The sequence below is a fragment of the Lepidothrix coronata genome, unplaced genomic scaffold, assembly GCF_001604755.1.
Source record: "Lepidothrix coronata isolate B3197 unplaced genomic scaffold, Lepidothrix_coronata-1.0 Scaffold38, whole genome shotgun sequence".
Lineage (NCBI taxonomy): Eukaryota > Metazoa > Chordata > Aves > Passeriformes > Pipridae > Lepidothrix > Lepidothrix coronata.
The window spans coordinates 4,524,485-4,545,533 of NW_016690218.1; the positions used below are offsets into that span (position 1 = coordinate 4,524,485).

Below are 21,049 nucleotides of genomic sequence, written 5' to 3' on the forward strand. Positions count from 1 at the left end.
ACTTTCCTTCCCAAAAGGAATCTCCCAGGGCCCAGCCCAAAAAAAGAAACTCCACAGCTGTTCCTCAAGATGTTTGCACTGTGTTTTGGTTTGGGGTTTGCTTTTGTGTCTTCACAGCTGCTCTCATTAATGCCTACTCCCATCCAAACCTCTTTTCCCCAGGGTAATGCCTCCTAACCATTTTCCACTCTTGCAGCAATTCACTTCAAATGCTATACCCAGTAAAGTTTAAAAATCATCTCAGACAGGACAATCAATTACCTGGAATCAAAGAGCTACCGATAAGCTGGGTGAGTCCCTAGGCAGACTTTACAATGTTCACAAGGGAATAATGTGTATTAGTGCAAACAGAGCTACTCTGTTCTGGGATGCAAGGAGAGGGTAACCTTTTTTTCCTCTTTTTTAAACTGTATTGCAGTTGGTTTATATGTTTACATTTGCAGAGTAGAAAAAGGTTAAAAAAATTACAAAAATCACCAAGCTTTTTCTTTTTTAATCTCAGATCTTTTGTAAATCACTGTTTGAACGATGACATTTAAGAGAGTTAGATATGAAATACCTAAGTGTAAACATCCCGTATTCCTTTCAAAACAATTCACTTTCTTTTTTCAATAATAAAACCAAATTCCATTTTTTTCCCAGATGTGCAGAATAGGGATTTTTTTTTTTCGCTGGCTTATTTTGTTTTGGGTTTTAAACAGCACAGAAGCTGTAGATTATTGTTGGCAATGACAGTGGAAGGCTCAGGGTTTGAAAAGCCCAATCCTCAAATTCATCACAAGCTACTATTCAGCAACCATTAGCCTTTCTTTCTGGCTATGTCAAGTGAACAACAGGACAAAAGCAGGACCTTAACAAAAGAGGGATGCTGATCCTCCATTACCCAGTATGTAAGGCACCACAAAGGTTTGAATAGAGTTTTACAACAAGCCCTAAGGAGAAAGACAGAGGTAGCATGTTACTGCCTCAAAGATGAAGATTAAATGCTTGAAAGCAAATATTTAATCAATTTTAAGCATGCTTCCAAGTGCAGAAAATGCCTTGTTTAGTATCTTCATTCCTAACTCATTTGCTACTCTATTTTCCCCTCAGAATAAAAACTCTCCAAATCTACTGTATCAAAAAACATTCCTGAAGTCTTAAGAAAATATGCAGCAAGACTATTTGTTTAATTAACAATTAGTTCAACTGTAACATCACTTCCCAACTTGCTTTATGTAAGAATGTTAATACAGTTGGGTTTGCAATGCCATAATCTGGTTTCATCTAAATAAAACAAAAATGATTCTTGGCACGTGGAAAATAAACCATCTTTCACTCGACACAAATGCTTTTGAACTTCCAGTCAGCTGTTCATGCACATCTCACTACAACACTGACGTCCCCTTTGAACACCCCCAAATGAAAACAAAGCAGGCTATATAAACATTGGAGTGTAATGCCACATAATGTGGATCCTTTGGTAAGGCAAGGAGTGAAAAACTGTGGTGTTGTTTTTTTTTCCTCTCCTCTTTTATACATATATTGAAATGGATTTGTTCTTTGCAGAAGTTGTGGCAACCTATTTCAAAAGATTTTAGGTATTTTACCAATTGCTGCCCCTCGGGAGTCACTGATACATTGTAATGTACTTGTTATCACGAGATGAAATAAGACAGACCAAAACATGCAGTCTGGTTACTGTAGTGCAGATACTTGTGATGGACTGATAGTCCAGTTGAAAAATGATCATATAAATAAAATAAACACTATCTTGCTTGCTTAGTGTGCCACCTAAGCTCTCATAGCATAAGCTCAAGTCTCATACAAGTCTCTGTAGCAGGGACATACTTCCCAAACTTATTCTGGTTTGAAGACATACCCTCTACAATCTGTACCAGGACAAGATGAACCGAAATTCTTAGCCAAGTCCTAATAAAACCATCCACCCTCCAACAAAGCTTGGTTCTGTCATCTAGAAAAAAACAGGTGTCCCTTTCAGGATCCAGGCTGGAACTGCCTCCTGGATGTCTTAGAACAAATTGCTTTACAAAAGCCTCATGGTAGCAGCAGCAGCTATATGATCAAGATCAAGTCAGGAATCTCCCTGTTTGATTCATTTCTTTACCACTGCAAAAAACTGGAGCTACATAATTTGCTCTTGGTAAATGATGTGACAGTAAAGTATCTTCAACTGAGACCTGCCAAACTCACACTGGAGTTGTGGCAGACAGCGCTGACACTGAAGTGTGAGGTCAATCCTCTCTACTCCTTCTGAAGCTGTCAGAAGCAGCAGCAGGATACTTGTAACCATACATAGCTGCTTTACTCTGAGAGTGAGTGCCTTAGCTCAAAGCCTTTTGCCTTTGAAAGCTTAAGGGAATTAAACTCAGTCTGTCTAAGTAAGCCACAGGACATTGTAGTTTTCATCTCTTGCTTTACTGGTACAGCAACATCCTAAAAACAGAGCAGGAAAGTTTGCCAGAGCTTTTCAAAACCTTACACCTAAGCAGACCAAAGTCCATAATGCTTATTGGTAAGTAATGGCATTAAAAGATGTTCCCTGAAATCAGGGCACACACACAAAAGACAGCATTTCATTCCATCTCCCACCAGCTTGTGTCACTTGAGCACACTCCAGCTCCTGCTGCTGCAAAACAGCAAACATACCTACAGCACCACAGAGATTCCCCTACAGCCTGTGTCCAGAAAACAGTGACTGCAGGGTATTAACAAAGGAACATTTTTCAGATCTAGGAATTACAATCAGCACACTGGACTCCCACGCCTTTGTTCCGTGTAAAAGATGAAATGCCAGAGCTTGCAGGGGCATCTCTCTTAACCATCACGTACAATAAATGTTTATTTGTACCTGTCAGGGAAGGAATTTCTAACATAAATATCTCTCAAGTAACAACTTTAAGCCCTGAGACAACAATTCTAACGTGTCTAATTAATCTGAACTGGCCCCCCCATCCCTCTGTTTTGCTCAATGCAAACATCTAAGACCTTGAAATACAGGGAAGCTTTTGTCATGATGAAGTTAAGAAGTGTAACTGCCAAAAAGCATTCTCACATACATCTGACAATTATCTTCCCTTGCCTGCCTGCATCTTGCTCCAAATGATTGCTGCTATTCTGTGTCTCATCCCCAAGCAAGTCAGTTTAAACTGAGCTCAAAAAAATGAAAAACAGCACAGGCATACACTGAGGTGTGTTAAATCTCAATTGAAAATAATAATAATAATAATAAACCACTTGGCAGAAGAGGGGGAGGAAATGGAAAACAGAACACCAGAATAATCACTTCTCCTAAATTAATTTTCAGCAATATCCAAGCTCACAGGGTAAGAAAATAAGTTTCCTCCAGGCTGGGAAGAAGTAAATAAAACTGCAGCTGAAGTATGTAAAGTAGAAGTATAAGCAGAAAACAAAATGTAATTATTTTTAACAGAAGAACTATACTTGGGATTGATCATAAATGCTACTCACAACTTAATCTAATTTGAATTACAGCAAGATCATGACTCTAAGAAAGGTTCCTACCTAAGCCTGATCCCAAGCAGCGAAAAAGCCACAGATTTGCAAAACGAGATTGTAACTTGTACCGCTATTATCTTGAACTTCTGCGCTGAATTGTCACAGCAACTCACTTTGGGAAGCATTTTCAAGCTCACAGAACATGTAAGCTGCACAACAGAAATCTATTCTGCTGCAGCATAATTCTGCATGAGGATTTATTCCTTAGAGTGAGAGTTATTCAGTACCCATTTGCATCCTGTCTCTGAACGAGCTTTGTATACTTGAAGTGGATGTCCATTCTGAGGATAGCAACAGTGGCACAGGAAAATTAGTCAGTTCACAAGGTCTCTCATACACACCAGAACCTGCTTTGGTAATTCTAGTAAATAAATCCAAGAATGAAATTTTTTTACAGTGTGTTTTGAAACCTGCTGTTTCTGTTCAACCTTCTCTGCAAGTAACACACTGGAATTATTACTACAAGCACAACAAATACTGATTTTCCTTTTGAGCACAGCCAGAAGACCACCCAGAGCTTAATGACCTCTACGAGGAATCTCCCCATCCTTACATCCCCCTCTAGGGCTTACTACAACTGGGGATGTGCGAATGAGAAGGAATGCTTTGGGTTGGCACGCAGAGGCTTAAACATGTCCCAGCTTTACAGGGGTCAGAACTGAATTACAGATTTTCTAAAAACAACCATTAATCTGGGCCCAAGCAAAGAAGACAATTCATTAGCATCATTATTAAATGCTCAGTTGCAAAGAAAAATCTTAGGAAAAGCTGATGAGAGAACAGATTTCCTCAGCCTTGGTTCACCAGAAGCCTCATAAATTGTTATTTCTGTCAGAAAAAAGCAAAAATATTTTAAGAATTCAAGCTTAACACAGGGCCCTTCTGTATACGGGATGCTCTGGAACTCCTCAGCCTGTGCCTTTCTCCAGCAGCCATCTCAGAAACCCTTCTGCTGCACAAGGAATTTCACCACATGTTGCTGCAAGACATATTTGGCCATACCGGCATCGAGATTCCCTTCACATGTTTTAATGAGCATGATGAATAGCATGGGCATGCTACACCAGAAGCTGCCCACAGAAAATAAAAACTCACCTGAAAGTAAGACTCACCTAAATAATCCTATAGATAAGTTACGACTCAGGTATGAAGTGTTACCTTTACCCATAGCAACAGTTCCCCTTGCGGAATACATTCGGTAATTTGTAACTCATGTTCTCTTAAATACAAGGCAAAATGACAATGTTGTAAACATCAAGTAACTACACTGTCTTTCCACTTGTCAGGCCAAACCACTCCACTGACATTAAAAAAAAAAAAAAAGAAAAAACCCTGTCCACAAGTAAGCATTTTTAAGAAGGTACCAAGTAAAGATAAGCTCAAAGTAGATAGCAAGTTATTCCAGAGAAGATACCTGGAAAAGACAGAAATAGCACATTCCCTGTATGAGGTTATCATGCAACACATCAGGGCAGAAAAGTTATAGCCCATACATTCTTTCAGCATGCCAACACAACTCATTTTCAGTCCTGCTTGTTTTTATCTCCTGTAAAAACAAAACTGCTTCATCTTCCTCATCTATATGCTTTTACCTTTGCATCTGCAACGCCTGTTTATCAGCAGTTTTATTACTGACAGTGAAACTCCTGTCTACTGTCCTGGCCATTACTATCTGTGTATTCACCTGTTACTTGCATACTTTATTCACCACTAAGTCTCCACACAGCTTTCATGGTTCATGTACTTGATAGACAGAATTCTTAGAGCAAACACTGCACAGCATCAGGATAATTAATACTTGACATAAAGACCCAACGAGTACTGGCTGAAAACAACATATGATCAAGACTTTTGTATTTAAAGCCATACATTACACTTTCATTGTTTATTAGACAAAAAATTTTATAGCAAGTTATAGTGTTCAAACTAGTTGAATTGTAGTTCTGACTTGGAAAAGACAATGCCATTCATCAGAAAGAACAGCTTTTCTTGCTAGCTAGTCATTAACCTCAGCTAAACTGTCTGCAAAATATTGTTCATTTTGTACTAGAAAGCATACTGGTTAATTACCAAGAGCAATCTTATATGGACAACTCCTTACCAGCTTCCATCATTATTACTAAAAGGAAGATTATGTACCAGGAGTTTTTCTGTTTGGATGGTATTCAAGATAGAGGAATAAAGAACTTTTCTACATATGTAGCACTTCAATCCAGAAATAAATGCCACACCACTTCTCACATGTAATAAAAAAAACTTCTCTCCATCAGCTGGTCTTACATTTCTTAATGCGTATTTTCTCCAGACAGAGTTTAAAGATCAACCTAAACAATACAGAGATCCACAACATCCTTGCTGCAAGTTGCACAGTTCCTGAACCATCAAGCTGCACCTGGAAAATACGCAGATACTGCAAGAGTGCGTGGTAAAAAGCATCCAGTCAAGACTAAGGCCTTCAGTGTGCTATCCCTCAGAAGTCATGTACTCATGTCTTTCAACAGTCTACTTTAGATAAACATTTTCAAGTCACAACAGATTTTTCTCAGATGTCACCCATTTATGCAAGATACTTGTGCACTATCTCAACTGGGTACTTAAAATTTTCTGCAGGTTTATATAAAAGCTTGTCTGTTGGCACAGTAAAGAAATGTGCAGACCTGCAGCTGTTTGGAATATTTTTTTTTTTTTTTTTTTATAAATTAGAGGCTTGAAAATTTTTGAATTATCTGAATATGACTCAAATTATTTCCTACAAATGATGCTGAAATCCTTCAATTTGTCATTATGATTCAGCAAGAAGCGTAACAGAGAGATTCCCAAAAGCCTGTCTCAAACAATGAAAGCTACAGTAATGACCATGTCCATCACTTCCAGCTGATGAGGAAGAAGTAGGGCTAATAAAAAGCCTCCCCTTCCTGACTCAGGATTTCCACTTACATTTGAGTCCCAAAAGAAGTATAAGGATCCAAAAATCTATGAGGTAGGAGGGTGAGGAAAAAACTAAATCCCAGAGCCCACAAGGAACTAGCTTTTGTGTAATTTTATTACTAAATATGAAATACCTAAGTTTTTATGTCTACTAAGCAGCTCGTCAGACTAAACCTCCCTACCCCCATTGCCCCTGCTTTTACTTAAATAGCTTCTGCAACATATCCTAAAGGTCTTCAAATCCAAGTCTCTCTGATTTTATATGCCTGTAATTTCCCCCACACTATCACATACGAGTGGCAAACTCATTAAGGAACAGACTATACCCCTCAACACTCCCAGGCTGCTTTCTAAAAGCAGCTTAAACCCGATGAAGGAATATGTAAACCGCCCATGATCCCAATCCCTTATCTTAGCCATCTGGCTACCCTTTCTCTGCATTTCTGACCTTTCCATCTCCTTCTGTGTTTCTGTATGGGTTTTCCCAACAGCTGCAGGTGGAGAAGAAATGACACAGACCACCTGCAGAACACTGTCCAGGGTACAGCAATGAACCAAAAAGAGGTCAGATCTTTCCAAGAGGCAGCTTTAGTATAATTTGTAATAATACTAGGTTAAAAAAAAAGGAAATATGATTTCTAAGCTTTCAGTAAATTTCAGAAACACTCATTAAAAACTGGCCAGATTTTCCCATACAAAAAAAAGAAATACTGAACTCAGCAAATCTCTAACCATTGAAAGCTGGAAGCAGTTTCACCCACCACTCCTTAAGTCTACCAAGATAAACAGATGAGTAGGTGCCCACAGAGGTCATTTATAATACACATCTGCTAGTTCAACACTCTAGAAATCAGAACATTTTATACCTTAATAAAATTTCAAAGTAAAGGAATCACTTTTCAAGATAATTTCCAATAGAAAACGCTTAGATGGGGGAAACAAACTTGTTCAGATAGACAAGCTCCACCCAAACTCTTACTTCCAGAGGACATTTTTTTATAAAACTCCATGAAATGTTTAGATGTATTTTTCTCTAAGTATATTGCCCTGCCTATAAGAGTTTTGAACAAAGCCAAAAGTGGAGAGCTGCTTTTATAAGGCTTCCAACTCGATTTACCAGATAAAAGTCTAATAGGATTTGACTCTTAGTGCTTTGTATACTTACGGGAAGATCAAAAGAAGATGTATGCCACAAGTTTTTCAAATGTGGTTGTTTTAGACACAGTTTTACTGAAAAAAACCCTTGCAACATCTTCTGGGAAAAAAACCACCATCAGAGTACCCTGTGCACTAATAAACAAATAGCAAGGCAAGTTACTTTCAAATATGACAGATGGAGCTGTCTCAGTATTGCCTGACATTTCAATCACAAGTCTCTGTTTATATTCACTTAAAAATTTGCCAAACTTCAGCCACTTGGTGCTGAAGGCTTTTGCAATGTTTCAACTAAAATCACTTCATTCCTTTTCACAGAAAGACAAACTTAAAATATTTTGTCTTCAGCTCCAAGAAGGAAAGAGACATTTCCTACAGGAATCCATTAAACCCTTGCATGATTCATTCTTTTTGAACTTAAAAATCAGTTAAGGATGTATTTTGCAGCTGGGAACATATCTTTTGCCATCTCCATAAACATTTGCCAGGACTGGGACAAGTTATAAACATCTGGAAGACTGCCCTCCCCAAACCTCAGGTCATCACCTCAGTAGATACAGTAGGCATTTAGCATCCAAATTCTCTTAAGATATCTGTCCTCACTGATCACATACTATCATATCACATACTAACGCATTTTAGAAGACAGCGTTAAGCTGGACTGTGCATGACTCATGATGACAAAGAAGGTGTCATTTCTGTGAGAACAACTATCAGGGCTGCCCTCACATCAGGCACCAGGATGCTGGGCTGTGTGCTTGGTCCTCCTCAGGTGCAGGGGGAAAGAATCTGTCAGGAACATAAAACAGGAAGAGGATAAAGAGAGATAGATGGGAGCAAAGTGCAAAATCACAGTCTTTTTTCCTTTCTGACTTCTGATCAAGTATTTGGAAAAAAGAGAACAGAAAGGGAACTCTGAGTGTAAAACACAGGAAAAAGGGTTAACCTGGTGAAATACAGCCCATCACACGATCCTTAATCCTCTTATCTGGAGTTGAACTCACAGTGTCAAGTTCTTGACATCTGTCAATCAAATACACATTTAAATATTGACAAATATTGACCTACATTCCCACATTAACACAGATGTGTGTTACCAGCTATGGCAACAGATAGGGAACTGAGCTTGCACATCTTAAAAACCTAATCCTGTTGATACCCAAACCGTTTAAGTCAATACGTCTTCTAAACAGTAAAAAAGTAAAAACATCACCATCCAACAACTTCTAATACTTCAAAACAACTCTTTACCTTAAAGAGCATAAGGACTATAGGATAGAGCAAACTGGTGGCAGGCTACACTGCATTTGTCTCTACGAATAAAAAGCAGCATACAGCAATTGAGCTAGTCAGCAGCCTTCTGGTACAAAACCAAGAAACTAAGTTAAAAGCATCAGCTCCAAACATACAAGAGGTGACTTTCAAGAGTATGTACACACATTTGGGAAAAACAGGTAAAAATGCAGTATCCAGAGGAATCCAAATTAAAAGTTTCTGTGCACGTGATGGGAAAACATCTATTAAAACTGGGAGAACACATCTATTATGGCTGCAGCTGAACTAAATTAATACTTGGCTGCCCCCTCAAATCTGCTGGAATACATGCATGCCTGGTTACTCCTTCAATTTGTTCTGTAAAACCAGCACAAAACATTTGTAATAATAAACTTCTGCTACTCTGCAATGCCATTATCACCTAAGGAAAAAAAGTTTCCTTTTAAGATTAAAAAAGGTGTTGATACACCTTATCAAATTTCTAGAAATCATCTCTGCCTTTATCCATACTTCAGAAACAAACTATTTCCTACAGCTAGTCAAAGCAATTGTTCAGACTATTGTAACTTCAAACAGATATATGGATGAAAATAGTATTATTTTGTGCCCTTCCTCCCCATTTCTATACTGTGGAAACAGTGGGAAAAAGCAGAACACGCTGATGGCCAGTACTCACGCAGCTGCAAGAAAAAGAAGGCACGCTTCACAGTTTTTACACAGACCTAACATTTAAGCTGAAAAGCACATTTTATATCCTCATTTAACTTGAAAAATGAAAGCTCCAATGCCACTTCTTGTACCCCAGTAAGAACAGCAGTCAAAGTCAAGTGTAGTACTCCTCCTGCCCTTGAACAATCTTTAAACTACTGCTTAAAATTAGTCTTATGAACAAAAGAAAAATCTATAGTAAACCTGACTCTAATCACTGTGCTTAAAAATTACTTACCAACCACCAGAAGCATTTATAAAATATGCTTCAGGCAGAAGGAACTTTTCTGGAAAAGCACTTTATTTCAAATCCCATATGAGCAATAGCTGATATGAAATAGCACTTGTATTCTTCTCCACTCATCTTCCTTCCTATCAATAAATTATTTTAGAATAGGTACTATTTTGAGACCAATAACCAATTTTTTCCAGATGTCATCACAACACAGGAAGCAAATTGTACCTTCAGGTCATGTAGCCAGCACACTTACAGAAAAATTACCTTACAGAATTTGGATCATGGTTACTGAAGTAGGCCAGGAAATCCTGCTCTTACTTCCACCATTGAAATGCTCTGCCACAGATCTGGTGTAAGAAAACTTACACGTTGAAGCAAAATCATGCTACAAAGGCCTAATTGAAAATGAAAGGTTCATGAGTTCAGGTTATGCTTGTCATAAAGAGTATCTGTAACGTTCATGCCAGTTGTTTATATGTCACTAGAAAAATGTTTTACCACACAGTAATGCTTTACAGGGAGTAGCACAAATGACAAGCAAAAAGTCAAGATGAAATCTGGTACTGAACGACCCTGTTGTCCTGACATGCAGTAAGGGAGAAAAGGTGAGGCTGCTCTGAGAATGCTAACTCTGAAATTCTTTGTTTCCTTACAATTAAGATTTCAAGACCTCTTGTAATTCACTACATCAGCCAGCGTGTCTGCGCAACTGTAAGAGATCAGAAACTTCATTCAACCCTGGAAGCAAAGGTACTTCCTCAGAGCACCCAGAAATTTCTTCAGGACCTAAAGAAAACAAAAGATTCCTGCAAGGAATCCTTTACTGCCACTACCTACTTTTGTATTTCTTCCATAGACATAAAGATGACCTCAGCCTTCAGGGCTGGAAAAACAGCATCTCTGATAGGTACCTTTTCTAAACCTGTAGTTTAATAATATTTCTTACAATGTCTTACAGGTGGGAAGCTGCAAGATACGACCAACATGTACTGAAATGAAAAACTGGTCTGTAAGGATTGGGTTGAACAAGATTGAAAGCTTTCATATCTGCCAATAAATGCTTCCCAAAAAAACCCACCCCAAAACTTAAAAAAAAAAAACAACCACCCAAACAACAAACATGTAGGATTTTTTTTAAAAAAGAAAATTATTATATGTTTCTCCCACACTGCAAGGCTTCAGACAAGGTGGTGAGGGGAGGAATATTAGATGATTTTACCCAGAGGCAAGCATCGTGCACCGTCCCTTGGAAAAAAAACCAGGATAAAATATTACACAAGTCAGCTGGCTCAGCAAGGATTAAGAAATACCTTGATAAACAGCTAATGATATGAAAGGCAAAGCTTTTGGCTCCGGCTCAGAAAAGTAATTACTCCCATCTGGGCACATGAAACCCCAAGAAGGGCTACAGTTTCACAAGACGAGCACAAGAAAACTTTCACAGCCTTGAAGCCTTTTTTTCGCAGTTACATTGGTCGGTGTACACTAAGTAATAATTAGGCCAATGACTAAAAGTATACAAGACTATAAACAACATTCTCATGGGCACAGGTTACCTGCCCTTCCCATCAATGTCTGAAGCTGATGGAAGTAGAGAACCAAATTCTGCTGCAGATGGGCCTTTACAGAGCATTCAATTTCTTTTTCTCACACATAAATATACTTGACTAAGAAGTCAGTCAAAACAGAGCTTTATAAGGGGTTTCTTCAACAATCCCTGACATCTGGAAGAAACCACCAAACTTTCAAAAATATGCAGCAAATTCTGCATTTAAAAAGTACTGCAGAACAAGGAGAAGCCCATTCCCACAAATACAGTCAAGTCTCCTGTCACAGCACAGGGCTTGAGTCAAGAAGGGTTTGCTTTCACTGGTAAAACTTTATTCTGCTATTTTTCCTGATGACTGCTTGTTTCATGTGGGTGGGGTTGTGTTTTTATTGTTCTGGACTGCATTTTAATTGATGGCAGAATGCCTGGAGTTTGGGATTGGCATCTCTTCCATTGTTTTTGTTGAGATAAATAAATACATTTCACCCCTCTTTTCTAAAAATTAAATACATGCTATACTCTCAAATGGTAAAAAGAAAGCAGGCTGCTAGAAAGAACAAACCCACAAAACAAACAAACAAGCAAAAGCTTTCAGATGGCATAAACAACTACCAAACTCCTGTTGCAAGGAATTCACTACCAAAAAGCCTCATCCCTGCTTACTACCCTCTGATAAACCCCCAAAGACCAAGAAGCAGAGCTATGACAGTGGAGGCCAACAGTACTGTTCAGTGGCTAAATGTCTCTGTAATTCTGATGAGGAGACTGAAGATCAGATTTTGGCCTCAAGCTCAAGCATTAACTACCAGGATGGGAGCCTGCTAAATGAGTAAGATATGTTCTCAAGAGAAAATAAGGAAGATTAAAAACAGCTTGAAAAGGAGTTATTGAAGAGATTGGTTCAGTATTGAATGGAGAGTCACTGAAGCAGAGGCAGCAAGGAAGAGAGGAAGAGGGGTGGTCTATCTAGGCAGGCACACTATTTAAAAAACCCAACCAAAAACCTCGATCCCTGTCCAGTTTTTGTTCACAAGCAATGTGAAGGCAGCACCTACACTAATAGTCAAACCCAACACTAACCAGCCAGCCTCTAAAGCATCTCCAGAGCACTTGAATGGAAATATGCTCTTACTGATGCTGCCAAAATAAGACCTTTTTTTATAGTATAGAAACATTTGCAATCTACGTTTTCTGACCTACTAATTAGAATATTGTCCTGCTACAATCTGACACAAAAGAAAACAAAGGTCCTAGTTCTTGTTCAGCTATTGATTCAATGCTGACTACAACACTAGTTGGCACTGCTATTGTTCTGATATTCTGCTATTCCAGGGGAGGAAAAAAAAACCCAAACAAAAAAAAGAGAACCACACACATGCACGCCCCCCCAACCAAACAAGCAAGCTGGAATTATTTAAGGAGAAATAAAGTGTCAGCACCAAGCTAAATTGTTCTCATTATCTGAAGAATTTAAAAAATACTTTAATATTACACTTGCATGAAAATTGTATGAGCACTTCATGCTAGGCAGTGTTTCAGCATGTTCCCCAAGTGCACACAAACAAAAAACATATGACAAACTGTTGTCTCCCAACTGATTAAAGTATTTCTTCCTGGCACAGAAAAGCACTTAGTTAACTGCTGTGAATCTGGGCCAACAGCAGTATTCCACCCACTACTGAGCACAGAGTTCAAACCTGAACACAAATACGCTTCAAAAACGTGCAGCTTCTGAAATACGAGAGAGAGTACGTCTGAGGAACTTGTTTTCAACCCTGAGCTACTTGGTGAGCTGAAAGAATCACTGAAGAGCTGGACAAGTCTCACTACACCGCGCCTCAAACACGTTAGAAAAAGTGGAGTGTATTTCTTTCCAAAACATCGTAACAGCAACCAAGCCACATCAACCTAAATACACATACAGAATCAGGGAAAGAAAAGCCTACATATAATGTTTAATATGTCTCTATTTCTTTCTGTTGTGGTATTCACTTTGTACAGCAAATCCCTTCAGTTCTGGATACCGCAATCATCCAAAGGAAGTGAGTTTGACATGACTAAACTCTGGGTACACACAAGTAGTACAGTCTAATACACTGTGTAAGATGAAGAGCCTCCATGTCTTTAACAATTTTTAAGGAGCTATTATTGGCCAAATTCCAAATGTCACGACCCACTAAAATCTAGCAGTTTGTTCCATGCTTGATGCAAAACCCAAGGAAAAAAATCCTATTTTTTTTTTTTTAACATACAGCACTTTGTATTTTGATACTCAAAATACAGAGAAAACAGGCTAAGATCTACTTGTTCCCTTGCTAAGAAGTCTCAAAACACCCCAGCCATTTGGATCACAGCTGTTATGAAGAGCAGGCACATTAACAGACAGTAACTATACTGAGAAGGTATCTTGTATGCGTTTTCTTCTCACAGATGAAGCCTACCTCTTTACATTTTGTGGCCTTTCCATCATTCTTGCCTCCTTTAGCACCCTCCATGTTTCTTAAAACATTGATGAAATCTTTCTTTGAAACAGAAGACAGCAGTTTAGCACGCCGCCTGTCAGAGCTCCCAGCTTTCTTCATCTTCTCATCAATGTTCTTTTGGTGCGCCCTGACAGCATTAAATAATTGCACAACACCTCTGGGATAGGGGAAAAAACAACAGAATAAATTTTTTAACTCCTTTTACAGAAATGAACCCCCTACCAAAGCAACTAATTGGTGCAGATGCTGGACAGCTTCTAGCTCCCCAGAATGGTTAGTGGGAACCTCAATTTGGTTAAGAAGTAACATTTGCTATAATGTTCACTCCTCCTTTACAATTATTGCTAGGAACCAGTAACAAACAAATCCACACATAACTATTCAGACCCTGAAGTAAGCATAGTAACTTGGCACTGAAATCAGTACATGAGCATGTTTCATCCTCAGAAGCACATTACTCGTCCTACAACCAGATATTAAATTCTTCAGGCAAGATCTCAAGGGCAGCTGAAGTAAGGGGACAAGGCAGAGGAATGATTAAGGAGGCAGACACAGGCAGCCCATCAAGGTGTTCAACTAGTTCTGTGACACCAAACTACTGCAACACTGAACAAACTGAACTTTACAGCCATCAGTCTGGTGAATCCTCTGCAGAGAAGCAAAAAACCAGAACAGTAGAAACAACTGTTCTGCATTTTTAAGGCATTAAATTAACAAAATGATGGGATTCAACAAAGCACTCCTGTTAAGCAAATATTAGATTCCCATCTAAATTTTTACTCTTTCATAAAGCTTCTGAAATCTTTTGCTGAACTTGATACTGTACAATGCAGACCTGTATATAAATCTCTTGGCTCCTGGAAGTCACTTCTTAAGAGTTCAAACTGATTGGAAACAGATTACCTGCATAAGCCTTTTCTTCCCCTTTTCCTCCTCTTTTTGATATACATATATTTAAGGAAAGCATTCAGAAAAACTCTTACCTTGTGGCAATTCTCTGAAGATTTCTTTCTTTCTCTCGGTCTTTGACAACATCTGGCTTCACTCGGCACATCATTTCCCATTCCCGCTTTTTATCGAGCTGCATTATAAATATTGTTATGAGAATGCAGCATACACTGATAGAGTATGTAGCAGGAAGAAAAAAATAAAATCTGCAAAGTTCAGTTTGGTTTGAGGGTAAGGGGGGCTCCAATATGGGGCTGGACAACAGGTCTGAGGTAAGTCTCTTGCGTTGACACACCAGGGCCCACAGTCAAATCTCAAAGAATCACCTGCTTTCAGTGACAGAAGTCTAGAATACAAATGCTTTCACATTAACTGCCGCGAGCAAGGAAATTATTCAAAGACCGCTTTCAACTCCAAGACTCACAAGCTGATCACAGAGAAATTCATACATAATAAAATCCTGTGTCTACCAAGACAGGCACGTCACATTTTGAGCCTTGGGAATTTGACTTCCCCCCCAGAATTAATCCCAGTACAGCTCTGTGACCAACAGCGAGGCACATCAAAGACTCCAACAGGCAGAACTCAAACACCAGGAAGAGCACCAAGTGTCCACCAGACAACAACTCGTGTACAATACTGATTTTTGTCTTTTTCTTTTGAGTCTCTGTTTCAAAACCAAACTGATGCATTTTCCATTACCAGGGGCCACAATATCACCAGCTTTGTTTCTGCTAAAATAGGAGACCACCGTATTTCACAACCTCTGCTTCAGGAGAAAGGTAGTGAAATTTTTTCTTCCCCTTTGAACAATTTAATAGTGTTCTAGGCCTAGTGATGTTCCATTAAATCTGTTTTATGCAAGAAGTTTTTAGTGGAATTTCAGAGTCCTTATCTTTATAATTCCAGGCAAACCACTATGAATTTCTGAGTTTATGACCATGTTTTGGCCTTTGATCAAAAGAACTGCCCTATCCTACCTTTCATCAGCAAGCAATCAGTGGAAGGCAGAGTGCTTTCAAGTTTTCCTAAGGTAAACAAGTCAGTTTGGGGACCTGTAGCCCACCTCTGTTCTGCAGTATTCCCACATATTTACTGGATGAGAACAGGTATTTAGGACAACCAGAACCACGCAGATGCTGTACTGAAGCATCTCTGCATTTAAAAGGCAAGCTGTGGCCCAACCACAGCATGTCCCAAACTGTCAGGTGACTAACCTGGCTATCCCACTGAAACAGAACGGGTAAGATGAGACATTAGTACCATTAATGTATTTGTAGCCTGAAGGTAAATCAATCACAGCCTGGAATTAAAAGTTCCACTAAAGACACAAACAAAAGACTTACTTGCCAACATAACTTTGCTCTCTTCATAACAGGTTCAGAACCAGAAGCTATTTAGGGAACAGACACAGTTTTCTACAGTAGTAGAAACAGTAGTTTCTAATCAAGAAAATCATTGAGGAGAGCAAACAAGTATTCACAACCCCATCAACAGTTACTGCAGTCTCAGCCTAGAGGCCTTGATTTCGGATGTTGTGGCATAATTTAAATGAAGGAAGTTTTCTTCTTTTTCTCCCTCTCACCTTTTGTGATACAGTACTATTTCGACTTTTAATTCCGACCACGTGAATTTCACTCCAAACTAACAACGGAATTAGAAAATCAAGCTTAAAGCAGCTGCTTTCACCCTCTCAACAACAAAAACACCTTAAGCCGACAGACTGGAACAGTCCTGCTGCCAAAGATCAGCCTGCCTGATGACCCAGAAAATGCAGTAAGGGAAAAAGCCCTACACAGCATGACTGGAAAAGTAAAAAAATTGAAGTTACTTGACATCACTGTGGAAGAGAGATTCCAAAACTGAGATAGTCTCAGAGCACTCTCCCAAATCTCTGCTGAGACTATCTTGCATGTAGTAGCCCACCTGACTATGACTACATAGGAAATACTGCATCTTTTTCTCACCTTCATCCTCTTTTCCAGCCTTTCTTGTTTTTCCTTTTCTCTCTCCTTCTCCAAGCTTTTATTCTTGGACAAGATGGTGGACTTATTCTGTGGAATCTTTTTGTTGAGCACTTTTGCCATGGCATCTGCCCAGCCTGAACTTGGGCCATCTTTGGAGGTTGTTGCCTCTTCAACCACATTGCCAGGGGCTGCTGTTTCATCTTCATCATCACCATCCAGGGCTTCATCTCCTGAAGAGTAGCTGTCTTCTGGAAGTTCTGAGCTTAACTCAGAATCTAGGGATCAAAAAAAATAAAATTATCAGGAGTTCTTTTTCTGGTAAGGATCCATCACTGGTGCAATTTGCTCCATATCTAAATGTTATCTGAGTCCAGGGCCATGTACTGCTGCACATGTAGTGTTACAATTACTTCCTCAAGCAGGCAAACACCATCATAATGAATTTACTAGAAACTATGCAATGCAAGAGCTTGCTTATCTCAGTAATGAATTAAAGTGATTGAAGTGGATGGCTAAAAGGGAAAAGGCAGCCTTGGATATTTTTTGTTAGAATATGAATATTTTCATGTTTAGGGCTGGAATTGTGGGGGGAAAAAAACCCTATATTTCCCAGTTCAGAAATTATAACTTATAAATGCATATACATACATATCTGTATGTATACATATGTGTATGTACACACACACATACAAACTGCAACAGTGACATCTGGTGTTTGAGTGCAAAGAGCCACAGGGATTAAACTGAAGCTGGGAGGGCATTCCTTATGTGAAAGATAAATCTGCCCAGGGAAAACAATGCCATCAAAAATACAATTACCAAAGTACAATGAACACAGGGGAGATTGTTTTGTGAAATGCAGAATCAAAAGAGTCATCAGGTACTCAAAAGAAACCAGAGGCACTAAGGTCTTCTGGCATAAGTAACTGTTCAAGTTCTTAATACAGAAATAAAACACCCCCAAGTTTCCTTACCCTATGAGCCCTTCAAAACAAAACTAAAGGAGGTGAAGTGACAATATTGAAGTTAGTAATCAAGCAACATCAAGAGAGCACAGAACAGCCAACTAGATGGCACATCAAACACATGAATAATCTGCCATTTCCCTCATTTGTCTGTTCAGTGTGTCAAATTGCAAAAATTAAAGTCTTTAATGGTGCAGATTAACTAGAATGAAATGGGCTGCAAGTTTAGGGTGGGCTAAAATTTGTTTGGTTATTTCAGTGGACCCACTTTATCACATAATGAAGAGCACAGCATACATATTTCCTGCTACTATTAACTACTATTCCACTAATATTTGTGTCATGTGAAATTTTAAATTAATTTCCTTATATACAACTTTCAAGGCCACAAATCAAGTGCTGGGCAGAAGGAGGCTAGTTTCTGACCCTGCCCACTCCCACTAGCAAGGGGCCAATTCCCCACCAGTTGACTCACTTTCATCCATCTAGCACTCACACTACTTGAAAAAGAGTACTACTACTACTACTACTACTACTACTACTGTTACTGCTACTGTACTCACAGTACTACTGAGCCAAGTGCTTTACTTTGTAAGCACTGCTATATGCCATGAACTACCTTTATCAATCAAATCATTAAGAGAACGAAGTCAGGACTGCTTCACTAGATCTGTTTTCTATAAAGCCATGCAGACAGCTATTAATGATATTCCCCATTAATCAACTGTCTTTTTAATTACTTAGCAAACATAAACATACACTCTGTTGCCAGACTTATTCATTATTCTGCCTTCTCCATGTGCCTTTTTAAACCAGAAAAATACAGCCTGACATAGCAGCAAAACAGTGGCATTAATCAATTTAAAACAAAACCTCTAATGCCCAGGCACATTTAGAGGCTTGGAGAGCATTTAGTTACCATCAGAGACAGGAGTAAAATTATATGTTTACAAAACAAATGTGGAAGAGAAATAATTACTGAGTACTTAGTCATGATCTAGGTCAGGATGACTTTTACTAGCATCAAGGTGCACACAGTGTTGTGTCACACTCCACTTGAGATAAATAATGGGTTTGTTTTTTTTTTCAACAGTCCTTATTATAAAGTGGAAATTTAGAAGCTGCAGATATGTTCAACACATTCACTAACTACTTAAAGGCATCCTTTTTATCCTTTTATATCCTTTTAGATATCAGTATGTTTCCATATCCTGAGTTCCAGATTAAAAAAAAAATAAATTCAAACCACTGCATATGAAGAAGCTGGTGCATCACCACAGCCTGGTTCCTACAGGTAAAACAATGTCAACTTTTCATCCCTAGGCCTTGTCCATGCTAGGATAACACTATCTAGTTTTTAAACAATGAATCAACCCCCACTTATGACTTTTTTATAGATACAAAAGCTTACTACTAACAAAAGTCCAAAGGTGAATTTCCCAGTTGCTTGACAGTTAGCCATAAATAACAGATCAGACTTATAAAAAGGAAAATTGCAGAATTATGTATTAATTTCCTTTACATAATATTTTCTGCCAGTAAAATAGGAGGATAGTGCCGGATAATACCAACATTTTGCTTTCAACAATTACAGAGAGATTAACAAGGCTTCAAGGACCAGCCTTAACTTACTCTTTTACATGTCAGAGTATCAGACAACAGCATGAGATAAAGCAGAGGTATTTCAAAGTAATTTAGACTAGATTAACTCTATCAGAAGTAGGACCCGAGGCTCTGTTCTGAACTGCAAACCTTAAAGCCTGGTACAGGTTTAATGTAAAAAGTCTTAATTGTGTGTGTGGGAAATGCACATTTCCATACTTTACTCTTCTAAACTTGCTCAGTGATGAAGGTGTAGACGCACAGTTAAATATAGAAAACATTCCAAAACGAGCTCTGAAAGAAGCTCTCACACAAAGCTTTCCCTTGGGTTCAGTTTTGACCCTCAAAGCAAACAGAACCAGTGTGAGCTACAGCTCCAAACGGCCACAACCTTGATTCCTCCCAGAATAAAGAAAAAAAAGTAATCTAATTACAAGATATAATTAAAAAGCGATCACAACTAGTTAGGTACACCCTCTCAACTCACAAGGAGGCAAGAACGAGCGCAGAACTGTGCGTAAAGGATGGAGTACGAGTGTTTGCGCTCTCCTGGTGAATCACTACCTTGCGTGTCCCACGGGTTTACTTCGGAATAGAAGCAGATCCCGGTCTGGCACAGACACGGAACTTTTGCAGCTCTGCACAGTCGCTCCCCCCGCTCCCAAGGAAGCAGCGAAAGTTATTTTGGTGGGCCCAGGGAATTAACCAGCTGCTGTCGGTACCCCCTAGCTGAGTGGAGAAGGGCAGGAGCAGAGGGCAGGACCAGGCACAACACCGGGCACAGGGGAATGCCACCCACGGGACCCCCGGCTGAGAAGGAGCTTCAGCACGTGGCTGTGCCGGGGCCTGAGCTCCCATCCCCCGCGAAGACGGCTCCAAGCCCCGGCCCAGGGTTCGGAGCGGGGGGGATGAAGGGCCTCGGACCCACCGGCGGGCTCGGACGCGGCAGAGAGGAGAGGCCGCCAGGGCCAGCGACGGCCCACAGCGGGGGACACAGAGACTTTAGAAGAAGAGAGGGACCCACGCTCCGACCCTCCCGCCCTCGTTACCGCTGTCCGTGCCCGCGCCCGCCGCCGTCCCGCGCCCACGTGGGCCCGCCACGGCCGCCGCCATCTTCCCCGGGGTCCAGCCAGCACCGTGCTCCAGCCCGGCCCCCGCGCCGCCAAAGTGCGTTCCGGCTCCAAAGGTTCCGGACAGTTCGAGCGGCGGCTTCCGGGGCGGGTTGGAGGGGAAAAGGGGACAGAACTGAGCTGATGAATAAGGCAGGGGGGCCGCCCGTGCTCCTGCTCCCCCTGGGGCGCTGCCTGCCGCTCCTCCAGAGCAGGGCAGAGCCCAGCGAGAGCCGGGGGCCGCTCCTGCTCGGGCTGTTCGAGCCCTCGGGGGCGCCGTCGTGGGGTCGCGGAGAGCGGACACGGACACGGACCGCGGCCTCGCGGGGCCCGAGTGCGGGAAAAGGTGGAGAGCGCCCTGGGATACCCTCAGACCCAGCAAAGCTCAGCCTGGTTCACAGAGTCACAGGGACCCTCAGCCCTGCACGGGGCCATCCGCAGGAGCCACACTGTGTGCCCGAGAGGTTGTTGGCTTCCACCTCGGGGAGCCAGTGTGGGTGGGCGCAGCAGCGGTAAAAATAAATAAATCAGTGTTCTGTTTATGTAGGTTGCCTGGTGGGAAGAGGAATTTGGAATCTCCACAGTGCTGATGTCCCCAAGGAC

General features: G+C 40.3%; 1 protein-coding gene across 1 annotated transcript in view; it reads right to left on the bottom strand.

Moving 5' to 3' along the window:
- The window catches only part of RRP15 (ribosomal RNA processing 15 homolog), a 30,119-nt gene extending 9,664 nt beyond the window's left edge, over positions 1-20,455 (bottom strand). The window contains exons 1-4 of the mRNA XM_017812860.1: positions 20,387-20,455; positions 16,771-17,045; positions 14,839-14,936; positions 13,814-14,012 (exon numbers count right to left, since the gene is read on the bottom strand). Coding sequence (XP_017668349.1) covers positions 13,814-14,012; positions 14,839-14,936; positions 16,771-17,045; positions 20,387-20,450 — 636 coding nt within the window. The 5' untranslated portion in view covers positions 20,451-20,455. The remainder of the gene's footprint in view (positions 1-13,813; positions 14,013-14,838; positions 14,937-16,770; positions 17,046-20,386) is intronic.
- Between the last annotated feature and the right edge of the window lie 594 nt (positions 20,456-21,049).